Raw genomic sequence first — 17,109 nt, forward strand, 5'->3', positions numbered from 1 at the left:
ACTTATTGCGTTATGAATAACCATGTGTAGCCCTAATGCAATAATCATCTCTATCACGATCTCTTTTTTTTTCTTCATAAAAAATGCAACAAACTGGAAGAAAATGGAGAAAGCACAACAGAAATATTTTATTGTAATAGAGACGATTATCGCATTAGGGTTACGATAAACATTATTATACGTTATAAAATGTAATAGTGGAATATGACGTAAAGAGGGGTGGGTCAAAAAACATAAAGGCACGTGTGAAAGGTCATCCGTAAAAAGAAAAAAAGAAAAAAAAATCAAACGTATATATCTTGAACTTTTTTTTTCCTTTCATTCTTTGAATGAAAGTTTCTGAACAGGCTATATGTATTTTGAATGATAGAGATTGCCGGACTAAACTACATATATTTTGAATGATAAAGATGCATGATCTTGAGCGAAACAAACATGCCCCTTGTCAATCTGTATTACCTTCACTACGGGGACGGAATCTTCTGCCAGCCATACAACAAAGTTTCTCTGAAAATGCTACAATTGGGAACTGTACAGAAATAAATATACAGATTAAATACAAATTTAGTCCGTTAACCTTAATAATGGTATTGATTTCGTCCCTTAATTATAAAAAACTTTAATTTCAAGTAAACCTTCTTCATAGTTTCATAAGTTTCAATTTTGATTCTAATAAAACTTAAACATGAACATGACGATTTGGCATGATGAGATGCATGCAAGTAGACCAACGTTAAAACAAGTGTTAACATATCACAAATTTCATGCACGTCTATCCTTCTTATCCAATAAGTCTAGTCACATCGACCCAAGTGATAACATGGTTGCCATGTCAATGTTTATATAACAGTAATAGTAGTTTTACAACGTAATTGGAACTTTCCAAACTTCATAACTAAATAAATATAATCATCAAACATAAGTAATGTAGATTTAAATTTGTAATTTAAACTAAGAAATGTGTGTGTATGTGGATAGAGAGCGAAACAGGAATACCTTAAGATGTCCGATTAAGAAAGAAATATGTCCTGAAAGAAACGGCTAAGATTACACTTGTTAACATCAAGTCTTAGCAACTTGTCGACCGCATCCTGTGTTGAGTTCAAAGTTTAAACACGTCATTATTCTGTCAACAGCTTTGTAAGGCTTCATAAATAATGAAAACTACACAAATACTTTACTACAACCCAAGGAAAATTTCAAGTCATAAAACACCTGGTATAGCTTATCTTGAACGGATAAATTCTCATTGTGCAGCCGCTCAACATGCTTATTATTCTCCATAGCATCCAAAACAAAGGCTGCTCTCTTAATAACCTCATCAGGAACGCCTATACAAGAAATAGGATTAGTTTGCAGCAGCAATAATGAGTGCAGGTAATTATGGCACAATCAACGACCCTAGAGCTTTTTTGACTGTCGAAAATTCTAAAGCAAACTAAGTTTTTACTATGGGGATATTTGGTCGAGTGTTCGAACAGGAAAGGGGGTCGGGGATCAAATAAATTTCTACTTTCTATTTGACGAATGCAGAAATATTTAGAACTCATCTGTCTGAGTCTTTGAGACATACCAGCAAGCAATGCACAATGCAGACCTGCAGAATATACATTTACCCTTCTGAAATTATTTGCCGAAGTGTATGTATTAATGCAGTTTACATACGTTGGTGAAGAAAGATTACAAATGATGTATATTTATGTTTATATATGTATGCAAGCACGGAGTATATTTACATAAAGATGTAACTATGTATTTATATCACCTACTTACCATAACTAGGAAGTGCATGTCCTGGGATCAAACTGCAATTTGCGAAGACAAGAATATTGTCAAACATGAGAAATTTGAGTGTATTAAGCTGTCTTAAGGCTAAAGAAGGATTAAGATTGAGAATATGTCCCATAAGACAACATCCAGAGACAATGCATAGAAGTCAACTGTACTTTAGAGCAGTTAATTACCAAGGAGTAGCAAAACATATTGAATATGTTGTTAGATATTTAACTACCAGCAGGCTGTCTAGGGGGATTCAGCCCGCCCAAAAAGACTATGAAAACCAACAAAGAAAGAAAAATGATCTTATTTTCAGGTTATTAAGAATATATGCTTGAAATCATCTCATTTCTAGTTTGAGTTAAAGCAAAGGTTCCTGCTTCTTTTCTTGTAAACATAAATACAATGGAACAAATGGTAAAGTGTCCATCTTCCTTTTCAATTTCCAATTTAAAGAAACTAATATAAAAAGAGATTTTTAAAAGCAATGAAAAAAGAGTGCTATTATAGGAGAAGCTGAGATTATTAGCAACCTCGCAAAAGATGAGTATCACATGTATTACCGATAAAGAAATACAATATCTTCATTTTCAGTGCAATCATTGTCAGCTCGTATCACACTCATGTTGTAGAACTTGATCCTTTCGCACTAAAATAAGTGAAATGGGAATTAGAAATTCCATGTCACGAGATCACAAATGTTTAAGAATAGAAGAACTCAAATGAATTACCATTGGCAGTAGACTCTCATTAATTAGCTCAGTTAGATGAGTGCACACCAGCACCTGGAAACATGAGCATTCATTTTATGGATTGCCTAAAATCTAACCCTACGTAATTTTGAAACAAAATGGTGAAGGCCTTTCATTATCCAGAAGCAGCTTCATAAAATTATTATTATATTTTTTGTTTGTCCTTTTGCTCTTACAGTTATTTCAGTTTACTCATAACACAAATAAATATTTTCTTTTTTAACTCCGAACTTTGCATACAAATCCCAAACTTTGGGGATTGTATCAATTAAAACCTCAAACTAGTAATTCTTTTAATTTAAACACTAAACTTTCATAAGGGAATCAATTTGGACTTTTCATTAGTGATTTCATTTTACTTATAACACAAATAAATATTTTCTTTTTAACTCCCAACTTTGCATACAAATCCCAAACTTTGGGAATTGTATCGATTAAAAGCTCAAACTAGTGCTTCTTTTAACTTAATCACTAAGCTTTCACAAGTGAATCAATTTAGGCTTTTCATTAGTGATTTATAACCATTTTCACTTGAAATATACTCAAAATCACTTAAACAAAATTATCCTTCTCCCAAAATCCTACCAAAGTAGCCATAAAAAATGATCACAACTTTTTCTTGAATAAGTATGACTTTATGAGAAAATGCTTCTACCAATTGAGTTATGAGTTTTTCTTTTTCACATTTTGGATAATGGTTATGGGTAGCAAAATTGGTTGCCATATTTGCAAATATGTCAAATTTTCAAATAATGATGGGTAGAAAACAATTCAAATATCACTGATTTACTATTTTTAATTCCATTGATATGGTATATTAATGATACATTTAATAACAAATGAACATGAAAATATTCAAAGATAGAAAAAACCAAAAGTTAAATACTATTTATTTATTTCTATTTGATTGATAATATATATCAATAATAAACTTTAAAAAAATCGAACATGCAAGAAATCATCTAATAGTAAATGAAGTAAACTAATACAATTCTTAGTTATGTACCATATTTATATTCTCTTGATATGATATAAATGAGCATAAAAAGCATTAATGATAGACACCCATCCCTAATAGACCTCAATCATTGATATACCTTGGTCAATCAGTGATAGAGCTTTGTCATTGATAATTCTTGTGACAAACCTCATTGAGTGATAGGTTTTGATAGAAGTTAAAATTATGCTATATTTGCAAATAATTTTAGATTGTGCTAGGTTTGCTATTATTTTGTGTTAAATTGTCATATATGTAATTGCCCCTTCAATTTTTCGATTTATTGTTTGACGTTTCTTTTTAAAAGCTAGATTTTACATGTTAGTTTTTTTTGTCATTTCAAGTTTTCTTTAAAGTTTAGTAAGTTTATGCTTCTAACGTTGCTTGTAATTTATAAGGTAGTAGTATTAAATTTGGTTCATTCTTGTACTACATAAGGGTGAACTTTCATGCAAAGTTTGCATCACCTATTTTTTTTCTAATTCAATAAGAAGTTTATTCATATATTAGATTTCACTCTCTTATTTTTCATTTTCTTCTCTTTGTTTATCGAAAATTAATATTTTGATTATTGCTTCTGCAATATACTTTTATTTTATCAACAATATCTATTTGATTATAGCATTTCTCTCTAAAATATATTATCTTGATCCTACTTTTATAGACTTATACACAGGTAAATGTTATGCATTAATGTTTTTAACATGGAATTCTGATAAGGATTTAAATTGATTCAATTATGAAAGTTGAGGTCTTAGTTTATACAATAATTAGTTTGAGGTTTTGAGTGATATAACTCCAAAAGTTTGGGGTATAAATTGCATATTTTTCTCAAAATTAAATTCAATTACACTAAATTCTCATAAAAGTTCACTAAAAGATACTAAAATAGAACGAATATGAAACTCACGAGATCAAAATAGGACATTATATTAAACAAATATGATTAATGAAATAAAAATAAGAGTCGAAATGAAAACTGAATTGAGGTGATGAACTCAGGCTTAAGAAATAAAAATTGAATTAAATAGTTTCTTAAAACAGAGAATTTGAAAATAGTTCCATGGTTTTGTAGGTATAGGACACAAAGAGCTGTTGATGCTTCAAAAGAATTGAAACTTTAACCAAGCAATCAAAATAATATACTATTAAGGAGAGGAAGTCAAACCTTTGGAGAGTCATTAGAACTTGCAAAGTGGGTGATCGTTCCACCAAGAAGACCAATGCCATCTTTAAATGTACAGACAAAACAGTAAGTTCACTAAATTCTACGCATTTCAACTGCCAAACATAAATCATACGCAGGAGCAGATTGGTGAGCCTAACCTTCTGTAAGGGTACCTTTACCAAATTCATCTATCAAGCACAAAGATTGACACGTTGCCTGCCTGAATTTTTCACAATCATAGTATTTAAAATAGAAGGGTTAGTGTATTTTGTTACTAAAACAAAAATCAATGATAGAGAGAAGTAGCAGATTCAACTGTTAAGGTCATGCCATTGCTCAGGCCCTCGAATCTAAGTTTCCATGCTAGACATTGCTATATAACAATAAAGATTTATTCAACAAATATCTTGAACCTCTGCTGCTTTTCTGGTTATGCATGCAGTTAGAACTATTTATCAAATGTACCTCAGCATCATCCCCACTTGAAGCAAGTCAATCATAAAAGTTGATTGTTCTGCAGTCATATGCTTGCTGCCCATAGCACAGAATATTCTGCGAAAGCCCATTTTGCAATCATTGATGAGTAATAATTTAAATGCAACACTAAAACGAGAGAAGATATTATCACAAGGAAGGCGGACCTATCAGTCAAACCCACAGTTGCAGCATCTGCCGGAACAAAGCTTCCTATATGAGACAGGAATACAATAAGAGCAACCTGGAAGGAGAGAAGAACTGGGATTATAACTACGTAGCCTTGTTATTCCTCTTCAACTCATTAATTTACATAAAAGGAGGCAAAAGCTTTGCCCAACCTAACTATTACTTCTTAGCCACCTACTAGCTCACCTTACGCAGAAGCAGAGCAAAGAAGAAAAGAGAGACTCCTCTTAGCTTTTTGTAATTCAGAAAGTATACGTAAAATATTGAAGATTTTGCAGTTTTTACTAATTTGGTCGTCTAAATTTTCAGAATTAAAATATTTCGTGCATAAAAAGTTAGCAGGTAAAATTTTATTCCTTCGTGAGAAAATTTCTGGTCCGCCCCTAGCCTCAAGTCCTTCCACTCCCCTTCGTGACTACATGATGCGTACTAGACGTTTCTCCTTATTCTCAAAGTGAAAAGATAGAAACTGTTGGACTGCAATGTGGAACAGTTCCAAGGATCATCACATACCCATGCCATTTAATGAGTGCTCTGACCTACTCCACTAGGTTGCTTCATGCAGTCCAATCCCTAGAATAGTTTAAGGCGTCACAATGAGTTCACTATCAGAACCTATGGGTAGAAGTGGTATACCTTCAATTATAGACCCACAAGCCAGATGAAGTTGTTTTTTCCTTTTCCTTTTTTTTTTTTTTTTTTTAAGTTTAACAACATTCTCTTAGTCGAGATTATACATCTTAATCCATTGAACTATGCTTAGGTTCATCAAGCAAGATGAGTTTGTGACTCATGAAACATATAACAAAAATTTGGCAAGAAGTCAAGAACAGATGATAAGCCGCGTTTCCTACCATTCCTTCTACAAGGACCATAGAATGTTGAGCCAATTTCTTGTTTACATACTAGGCAGTGCAAAACTGAATCAACCCCATACAAAACTTAGCTCTCTCAATCCCCGGTCTGCCAGTCTTTAATCCATTGCTAAGCTCTCCACAGTTAAATATAACCTCTTCTAAAAATATCGTCTCTAAACAGTTCATCTACAACATCATTAGGAGTTGCTAATCTCTGGAAGTTAGCTTGCACGGCCACTACCATAATGTGACTTGAAATACGTAGTTTTAACAGATGAATGATGGCAATTTGATCCAATGAATTCCAACACATACCAAAGATATGTAATGAATTTATCAAATAAGCAATAACGTGGGGAGAGACAGGAAGATAACACACCATTCTAGAAAGGAAAAATGAACATTTACTTACCTGTTTTATGTAGATACTTTTACCAGAATAATTTGGGCCAGTAATGATATTAACTCTTCCTAAAAAAACATGAACTAAAAAATTATTAGAAACAGATGCAAATTTCTAGATTGAAGTTGAATACAGATATTCAATGCACCATCAATTTACCATCATAAAAAATCTTCGTGTCATTTGGAATAAATGTATCTACTGCCATTTCCTGCAAAACATGCCTACAAAAATTGTACTACTAATCTAAGCACTCGCTTATCAGAGATTGAGTGAATATTCAACATGATCTGCACATTCAAAGGTTCCAACCTTCCATTCTTAATATCAAGCATGCTATCTGCAGTTAAATCTGGTCTTACATAGTTGTTCTGACGTGCAATCAGTGCTAGAGATAAAAAGCTGTATAAAACCATCAAGATGTGTTCAAATGCACAATGAGAGTGCCAGCTATATTGAGAGTCCTACAAAGGAGTAGGAGTAACATGTAGAGACAACAGAGCATAAGTGAAAAAGAAAAACTTATTCTCACCAATCCAGTTCAGCCGCAAAATCTACAGCCTTAAGCAGATGCGCAGAGAAAACAAGTATATGTGACACCAAGTCTCTAATAATTGCCCTCTCCATATCTTCTAGAAATCAATATATGCAAGGTCAAATAGAAAATAAGAAAAATACAGAGCAATAGGAACTAACTCGTAGTACCTAAGATTTTGTGATAAATGTCTCCAAGCAGATTATCCAATTCTCGTGTTTTTGGACTATGGTAAAAGAATCTCTTTATATCTCCATCCACATCAGAGAACTACAATTGTAAAACTTTTAGGAACTTGAATAATGTAAGAATTATCAGTTATAACAAAGATTAAACAACTTACAGCAAATTCAAAGTCTCGTAGGATCTCTAATGTGCTTTCGTCAAGTTTCTCTTCAAATATGCATAATAAATACCCTGGAGGGGGGAAGGGGTTGGGCATGGGGAGAGAGAGATAAAAATCCTGGCTCCCGTTGCTGGAAGATGAAAACACAAGAACACACAAGATATGCATAACACTGACCATACAAGAAAACGAGTAGCTTTTCTTTTCTCTTCTGTTTTCTTTTTGGGTTTTCCTTTTTCACCGCATTCAAGAGTGGTAATGATCATGTCCTACTCACTTAAGGGTGCAATATATGGGGCGAAAAGACATTGAAAATCATTGCATAAAATCACTTTAATAGGCCATTTTATATACTGAGTCCCAGTTATCCACCAGAAATGCCTACAAAGTATGGATAGTTTCTTATCCACCAGAAATGCCTACAAAGTATGGATAGTTTAAAGAAACTTTTTCAGGGGAATGCTCTGGAAAGAATGCCGACCTATTTGATGTATATAGACTATACAGGGGGCAATCTTGTCTTTACACAACTGAGGGAATTGAGCAAGTTCCATTGATGAAACCTGTCAGGAGTGGCAAAATTAATAGATAAACGCATTTGTACATGTTACTGGACGTCTACTTTTTGAAGTTTAAAATATGCATTATGTACCTCCTCCAAAAATTCAGGCAGTTCCTCGTAGATTTCCCTCAGTTCATCCAACTATTAGCCATTCAAAAGAAAAATATGTAGTTCATATCCAATGTAAACCAGAAATAAACGTTAAATACCAAGTCAGATTTAAATTGTTCATTATTATTCTTAAAGATACAAATTAACTCTATCCATGATATACCAACATTTTAATAAACTAACCTTGGAAAAATAACAGGAAGAGAATAATCAGTATCTTGTCGGACAGGCAAAATATGCTCTAAGAATATAGTAATACTTAGGTAAGAAGAGCACTTATACTGGTTAACTATCTCTTACCTCTTCACAAAAACCCTCCTTCACAATCGTCTCATATGACTTCTCTTTGCTTCTACTAACATCCAAGACGCCAATAACCTTCAAGATGAAAAGCAAAATATTTTATGAGGCCCATCGAAGAAGTGCTTAAAGGACAATCCAATGGGGTTATAGAAAATTCAATCATAGTAATTAACATTTAAAGGGCACACGATGAAGGAACAGAGACCCTTACTAGTTCCACCACCCAAATTATGACAAGAAACCCATGATTTCTTTTCCATTATTGCAACATCAGCAGATTAAACAGAAATATAAATAGAATACCAGGGAAGTGAGAAAGAATAACCAGTTCGTAAACATAAGCCAACTCTGTTGTAATGCATGTATTGGCCTGCAATAAACAAAGATTCACTCAAGACTCGTTAAAATGGCATTTTGACCAAACCGAAAATGAGTCAAAAAGGCTATTATTGAGTACCTTCTCAACAATGTCCAAATTCAAGTACTTCATGTTTTCTCTAAGATTCTCTGACATGCCAACTTCAAATATCTTATTCACGTGCAGAAGAGAGCAAATACTCTGCAATACAGAAAATAAAAGGGAAAAAAAAAAGATCAAAATAAAAGATAAAAAAATTTATTGCTAACGAAAATATGTCTCGCAATAGGGAGAGGTACAGATGGGAAAAAGATAAAATAATAACAAAAATGGAGAGAAAGAGAGTTGGCTACCAACTCCCCCTGAATTTTCTCCTCATTAATAAAAAATCACATGATAACTGGAAATGTAGTTGATGTGATGGAAGGAATTCTAGTACAATGTTGGCAAGGAAAAATGATTTTCCCAACCTCACATGATCACTATTTGATTTGTCTATAATGATGGTGCAGTAAAAACCATATTCATGATGATATAAAAGATTATTTGATGAATTTAACATTAAACAATGGCAACTTATTCGATTATCAACTCTTTAAGTGTGATACACAAGTCACAAGCAAACCAAAGGTGAACAAAAGTTGAGGCGTCATCAGAACAAAATGATGCAACAATTCTCTCACAGCTTGGACATGGCTCTTTGACCAATACTTGAGGCACTTCCAAACGTGGATGTTTACTAATAATGTGGAACAGAGTCAAAAAGTCCTAGCATTTGGAAAAGGAGGTTAACATACCTTCAAGAATGCGGTCCAATCACCAGAAGAATATGTTGAGCTTGGGGAATTGAATTTCTTCCATGTATGAAAATTTGAAAAAAAAAGCATATTAAGCCAATTACAAGTGAAAGCTAACTGTCCATGTTTGTGGCTAATGTCTTTGACGAGCAGAGATTATAGAAATTATGAAAAATAGAAGGAACCCTTCTACCTTGAGTATATGGGGAATGTCCTTAACAATCTTTAGAGTTTCTCGTAACGAATGCATCAATTCATCGGAAGAAATAAAGAATGATATCTTTATTGTGTTAACTGTTAAAGAACGAAGGAATGTTCTTCTCTCTTTTTTCTCAGAATTTTATGACATAATACATATTGCTTATACATTTAAATGTAAGCTCACTTCTATATTGTCAAACAATGGAAGGATACAGCATTAAGTCGCTTATTCAAATTTTCAAGATCCAGTAATGGCCTCAGGAACCAGTTTCTAAATGAAAACAGCCATTATCCAAGTTTTTGGAAAATTAGAGATATATGGAGGAAAGACTGTCAGTAAGTTCCTAGCAGAAAATGTATACCTCAAGAGGCGTCTACCCATAGGTGTCACACACTGGAATGAGGAGATTGTATCAATAACCAATGTATATGTGCTTCAAATTATAAAATAAACCAATACATACAAACCTTATTCATCATGCCAAATACGGAGAACCTGCAACAAGAAATATTGGTTTAGTATCCTTCAGAGCGGCACTGAAGAGTAAGTTCTCAAATCACCCTTCTTTTGCCCTTCCAATGCCCATATGGCTGGGATGTTTGTCAGTTTGAAATATTTGCAATGCTTCCAAAGCTGTTGCATCGAGTTTTAGAAAGTTGTTTCTGTTTTATCAGAAATGGAGGGATTAACATAAATTTCTCTCATATGTTCAAATTTTAAGTACAAGTAACTTGGCTTATAAGATAACAAATAAAAGCATACAGTGAAATTTCTATGACAGAACCAATCGTTATTGATGAAGTTCCAAGGTCCTTTTGTTCAAGCGTGTCCACGATTCTTTCATTTTCCAGTATGGCAAGAAGACCCCCACTAGCACGAATTTGAACGTCACTTCCCACGTCCATCATAGAACTCAACTAGAATTGTCGGTAGGAGGAAACATTCCCACCCCCACCAAAATAATTGTTCAATTCCAGATTAAAAAATTAAATTGATAATGGAGCAGTGGAACTACAAAGAAAAATTTTAAATGGAAGTAAACATCAACAGAAAACAAATTTTTTTATCACAAATGATGTTACATAATGATTCAAACAACATTAAAAAAGTATTAAACAGATAAACAGCAATCTTTTTACAGTTCATACACATAAATAAGCAAGTATATGGAAAAAGTAGCTCTAAAGAATGAGCAAACTTTGATGGTGTATCCTTTTTTGGAAAATAACACTTTGATAGCATATCTATTATCTATTTTAATAAATTCCTGCGGTAATCCACAATAAAATACTCCAATAGTATCAGATTATTTTATATATTCTTGCTCATTGAATAGCCAATTAATAAAGTTAACATGTTTGCAAACTAGGATAGCATCACCAGCTCAGTAGGCTCTAGCTCTTTTTTACAATATATAACTGAACTTCTACATCAACAGTAATCATAAATATAAAAGAAGCAAAAGAAGTCTGAAAAATATGCATCGGTTATCAACTTACAAAACAAATTCTCTCCTTGATGTTTAATCCATCATCCATTCCTGTTACTCGTAGGTATACCAGTCTGTGCAGCAAGAGATTGAGGGTAAATCAATAAATGAACTACTTCAGTTAGAGGGTTAAAGGTCAGGGATCAAACTAGCCTGTTTATAAATACAAGTTTTTTCTCATCCTGAAGAATGAAGATCGCAGCATTCAAATATTTTCCATAGTTACTGAAAATCAAACAATAGTTCTGTGCTTCATACCTGTGCCACGCTTGTTCATAGCTGAAAATTGAACTCTTCACAAGCTTCACTGTAGGGGCCTCAGACATCCCGTCTGCATTGCTTAAAAGTTAAACAAAGACCAAAGAATTATACTCCATAATTAAAATAAGCAAAAGTCAGCATACCACTCCGTTGCAAAGCAGCTAAGAAAGACTCTTCACTTTTGGTGCTAGTATATATCATTAGGGGCTTAGCTTGATATTTCACTGAATCAACAAGAAAGGAAAAGAAGGGGCAAACATGATACACAAAGCTATTAGAATTTGATAACTGCAGTCAAAGAAATTTAGAGAAAAGATATGTGAACCGTAGGAATGGTATTGAAGCAGTATTGACTAAATCTCATTAAAGTTCTCCAGCTATAACATCAGGCAACTTACCCAATTGAATTAAAGCATATCAGAAAGCTTATATCCTTACAAAGTGGCTTGAACTCATACCTAGATCGATGAGAGGATATTCCATGCTGCCATCCTCCCAAACTTCCAGCACGTGAAGCTGGCGGATGCTAGAATCATAGTATGAAACTCCCACTCTGAGAAGAAAACTTACTAAGCCATGCATGTCTTACAATTCAGCAATAATTAATGAATATTTACATCCTCCTTTTACCAAGATAACCTTATACATCAACTAAACCTTTTGTCTCTCAGAACTTAGCGACATAAATATTATGAAGAACACATTTCAGTTTTTCTTCTTTTTTGTCTTTTTGTCAATGCCTAAGAAGATGTCCATTAGTTTCCCGTAAATGTGATAGAAAACCATTTTAGATATTTATCCAATAGATAGTATAAGTATGCATCTAACAAAGTCAATCACCTTTCGCTCCAAAAAAAAAAAAAAAAGGTCAATCACCTACTGGCACTATACTTTAAATAAGTGTAAATTTCTCGCATAAAGTTTTCTCTTGATACTAACAAATATCCAGACAAGTGGTAGGAACCCATAACACTATAGTATGGCAGAAAAATCCTCACCTCTGACCATGTTTGATACAAGCCATGTATATCTGTCGTTCAAGCCAGGGGAATAAAAAGGGAAACAGAGTGAGAAAGGTGGTGAACTACTAAACCAGTGAAGAACATTTCTCAATTAAAACTGTCAGTGAATGTGAAGCGAGTTTGTAATTTCAACATAATAGAAGACAGGCAAACTCTCCAATTTCATTTCACGTGATGCACCATCAATTCTCTTGTACCTAATTTTACCCTGATCTAGATTTCGTTACATATCAACACGGATACTGATTCACTTAAAGAGGAAACTCAAGGAATACATTAGAATTTGCTAAAGCTGTTTGAATTCGAGTCTAGAAGTTCAAGATACGGAAAACCTTGACGTAATAAATAATAGAATCTATCCATTTAAACATTTGAATTAGGATAGCTTTGATTAGCTAAGTTATCCATTAATTATATCAAATGACATTAATTCACCGTAAACAGAGATTATGAAGAAAACTGACTCCTTATAACCTCTATTCCATAGCTTTTCCTTATTTAGAAGCTAAATGCCACGTGATTCGCTGGGCTTCTCCTCCGTCTTTTTTCCATTCAGCATTTACTTTGTTTCCAAACTATTAACTTAACAACGAAATTAATAAATCTGATTTCGAAAAAGATAAACTGTTTCACGCTTCTCTCTGCTCCTCAATTTTCTAAACATCCAAATCGAATTATTAACATACACCGGAGAGATCAAATCCAAAGTAAGATTCAACAAGGCAGAATCAGTAGTCACGCTTATTTTCCGTTCTCATCCAGTTACACTACAAACCAATCAAAGTTTCCTTTGCTTTCCTTTTCATCCATTTCTCACCAACCAGAGATGAATTGTAAGACGAAGAAATGCAGAGAAGATTAAAATCGAATTCTTAACTTTTCTCGTTTCATTTAGACACAATTCAGAAGAACATTCATCCATTGGATCGATCTTGTTTATACGATAAGAAATTTGTGAAAAAGATAAATGCAGAGTGAAGAGGAGAATGAAAGTGATCAACCTGAGGCACCGCTTCCGTTTCGTCCACTTCCTCCATTCGTCCCGAATGAAGCTCGGAAACTCAAAAGCTCTCAGATACTGAGCCCGCGAAATTGAATTTGTAGGTGATTTTAAACGAGTCGGGTCGGGTCGTATGCAGTATTAAATTTCCGTGACGTATTGATATTTCCATTCATATTGTCATGTCTTCAACATCGATATAAGAAATAAATCAATTTTTATTATATTGTAAAAATATACTCCAAACATAAAAAAAAGATATGCTATGATATAAATAATAGACGTGTTAACTTACATACAAATTATAAAATATTTATTGACTAATTTAAATTTCTTTTTTAATTTTTGTTTTTATAATTTTCTAGAAACATGTATTCACATTGACATTTTATCAATATTTTTATTGATATTTTAATAAAATTAAGGTCTTGATATTTTTTTTTAATATTAACATTTCAAACTTTGGTTATAGCTCCTAAATTTCAAGTAGTGATATGTGAAATTGGTGAAAAGCATCAAAACTATCAATAAATAAGTTTTAGAAACTTGGGTTTCGTCAAAATATTAGAAGAGTAATTGTTCGTTAAAAGATTCAAGAGAGTAATTGACTCAAAACACTATAAGAGAAGTTCATGCCTTTGGTTTATAATTATCCCAATTTGAAACACTTTTTTTTAAACAAATGCAAAGCACTTTAAGTTTAATGTACTAACTCTATTATGTGAGTAGTATATTGTAATAATTTTTCATATAGTAGTATTTTTCTAGTCCTTGGTTTTTCTTTATGGTCTAGAGTTTTTCCACTTTGATTCTTGTAATCCCAATTTTTAATAGTTTTTAAATTTCTCCATTATTTTTTTACTAACTCATCCTAGAGTCGTGAGAGGTTTTTTCAACCGAAACAATACACTATGTGTGCCATCATTGGTCGACCTTTAATTTTGGGTAATCTTGGATCAACCCCTAATTTTGTTTATTTTTTTTTTATTATTATTATTTTATATCAATCCTTATAGTTTGTTGATCTTTTTGAACCGATCCTTAATGTTGAGTTTTTTAATCCATCATTGATTTGTTATCTTTTGTTCACAAAAAAGACGATCAAAGTTTTAAAGTTTTGTACACTTCGTATCTTCAAATGTTTAGTGATGGTCAAAGTTTTCAAGATTATGAAGGAGTCAGTGGTATTTAGTCTCCATAATTTGGGTGTTAAAAGAATTGAAAATTTATTTTAAATGATAAAATTGCTAAAAATATTTAGCAGTAATAGTAAAATATCACAATCTATATACAATAGATCGTAATAGATCGCGATAGACTACTATCTGTATCTATCATGAAACAGATAGATACAAATAGTAGTCTATTACAGTTTATCACGGACCACGGTCTATTGCAGATAGATTATAACATTTTACTACTATTTATAAATATTTTAATTCATTTTTCTATATTTGAAAACAACTCTAAAAATTAAGTATGAAATTTATCAAGTTAACGGACACTACCATAACTTTTCTTAATCACGTTTATAACTTTATAGAATTATTAAAAAGGTTGGTCGCATGTACACTCTTCTGTTAGATGATGACCAATATAAATAATCAACGTTGATTTCTTAAAAAGAAATGGTCAAATTATTTTTATGGATAATATAGAAAGAATCATCATTTTTGTATGGTTAAACTAAAAAGTGGCGGGTAGGAAAATAGGTTGAAAGCTAAATCAAAACATGATCCATTCGTAGATGGAATGCCCGTTGAATTCAAATCAAATCGAAAGGTCGAAGTAAGAGTTTTAAATTTTTATTTAATCATAAAAATCGCTATCAAACCCAAATCAATTGGATATTGTCGTGTATGTAAATGCCCGTATACCTATTTATTAGGTCCTTCTTTGTAATTATCTGGTCATCTATTTTTATTTTTATTTTTTTTAAAAAAAAAACAACGAGTGATAGATATGATAGACACTAATAAACATCTATCATTATATATTATTGATAGACAATGATATTTTATTATATTTATAAATAAGTTGACCCATTTTTCTATATTTGAAAACAGTCATATAGAAAATATTCTTGTACTTTGTAATTAATTTCACGACATTTCAAAAGTTTTAATAATGCTATTAACTAAAAAAAAATAAAAAGATATTTCTACCATTAGTTTTACAAAAATTGTTTGTACGATGTTTAAAAAATAACTTGTTTCAATAATACTCTTAAGTTTAAAAAAACTCTTACTACTAGTATATTGGATAGAAAACGTTAGTATACTCCATTTAAAAACAAAATACTCTAAACTTTCAAAAGTTATAGTAATATTCTTAACCTCTAGAAAAGAGAGAAAAACTTAGGTGCAGTCGAGCTACACCCATCTCTTATGCAGCCACTGTTGCATTCAATGAAAAGTTGACACGTGTCAACTTTCCTTTTCTAAAAAAAGATAATTAAAAAATATTTTTTCTATGGCTAAAAGAAGAGGTGTATGAGACTTAGATGCAACCTAGATTGCACCTAAGTATCGCTCCTAAAAAAATGGGTTAAAAACATGTGTTTATCATTAGCATATAGACAAAAACCATTTATATATACGACTATATCCCATCACTTCACTATTCCATTGCTTTTCTCTCCAATCTATGACCTAACACTTCCTTATTTTTCTTTTTTTCCTCTTTGTTCGATACTCTCTCATCCCCTTTTTCCATCCCCTAATATCTAACACGACCTTTGGAAAAAAGGAAACTTTCTAGTTTGTACCTATCGTCGTTCTTTTCCCACCTTTGAGTGAGCATCATAAAAGTTCTTTAAAATTTTTAACTGTCTTTCTTCCGTTGGACCCTTCCTTGCCATCAATTCTATTAAAATCTAATTCTTGTATGTTATAGTTAATCCTATGATTATGTTAAAATAGTTGTGGTAAACTCACGAATCAATATTTACAACATCAATCAATATGAGTATATCTCAACTGACATAAAGTTTGTATCATTGACTTTGAAGTTAGAGGTTTAATTCTTCTGACCATACAAATTTTCTATAAAAGAAAATATAAAAAATTACAACGTTATATTAACTCATAGTTGTAAGAAAATACAACTTTTTAAATAACTTAGCCCGAATAACCAAACCAATAAACAAAAGAGAAAAAAAAGGCAGTAACATAAGAGGAAGCAAAGGCAGGGAATTAAACATATGAATTTTTGTACGTGAAAAAAGCATGAAACCTGGAAGAAAAAACACAAAGTTATGTCCTAGAAAAAAATCCACTAGAAGACTAGTTACATAATTTCCGTCTTCTTAAAGAAAAAAAAAAAGATAAAAAAGAAAAGCAAATTGAGAAGTACAAGAGAACTCCTTTCTTGATGTGTAGTTTATTGTTAATTGATGACGATCTTCCACATGAATTATGTTGGGATTTATGTCCTAAAGCCTCGTAGTTAATTAGTTATGTGACATAATAGTTGATTATTTTAAATATGCAATAATGAGTTATTAAT

At 32.1% G+C, this 17,109-nt stretch overlaps 1 protein-coding gene across 1 annotated transcript; it reads right to left on the reverse strand.

Annotated features, from left to right (window-relative positions):
* Positions 1 to 266: 266 nt before the first annotated feature.
* Positions 267 to 13,723, reverse strand: MSH5 (MUTS-homolog 5). The gene is given in 36 exon segments (XM_090306571.1): positions 267 to 529; positions 997 to 1,091; positions 1,216 to 1,331; positions 1,574 to 1,597; positions 1,774 to 1,805; positions 2,340 to 2,425; positions 2,508 to 2,561; positions 4,694 to 4,755; positions 4,852 to 4,913; positions 5,159 to 5,245; positions 5,335 to 5,411; positions 6,626 to 6,684; positions 6,776 to 6,840; positions 6,929 to 7,018; positions 7,149 to 7,245; positions 7,322 to 7,421; positions 7,495 to 7,602; positions 7,605 to 7,627; positions 7,979 to 8,060; positions 8,150 to 8,200; positions 8,471 to 8,548; positions 8,799 to 8,843; positions 8,931 to 9,032; positions 9,629 to 9,685; positions 9,822 to 9,908; positions 10,043 to 10,100; positions 10,192 to 10,223; positions 10,298 to 10,325; positions 10,391 to 10,492; positions 10,593 to 10,747; positions 11,330 to 11,393; positions 11,578 to 11,650; positions 11,724 to 11,804; positions 12,039 to 12,133; positions 12,579 to 12,610; positions 13,604 to 13,723. Coding segments are annotated over 35 exon segments (2,481 nt in total). The 5' UTR covers positions 13,640 to 13,723; the 3' UTR covers positions 267 to 529; positions 997 to 1,010.
* Positions 13,724 to 17,109: the final 3,386 nt, after the last annotated feature.

The sequence above is a fragment of the Benincasa hispida genome, chromosome 11, assembly GCF_027475165.1.
Source record: "Benincasa hispida cultivar pf3 chromosome 11, pf3_genome.v1.1, whole genome shotgun sequence".
NCBI classification, from domain to species: domain Eukaryota; kingdom Viridiplantae; phylum Streptophyta; class Magnoliopsida; order Cucurbitales; family Cucurbitaceae; genus Benincasa; species Benincasa hispida.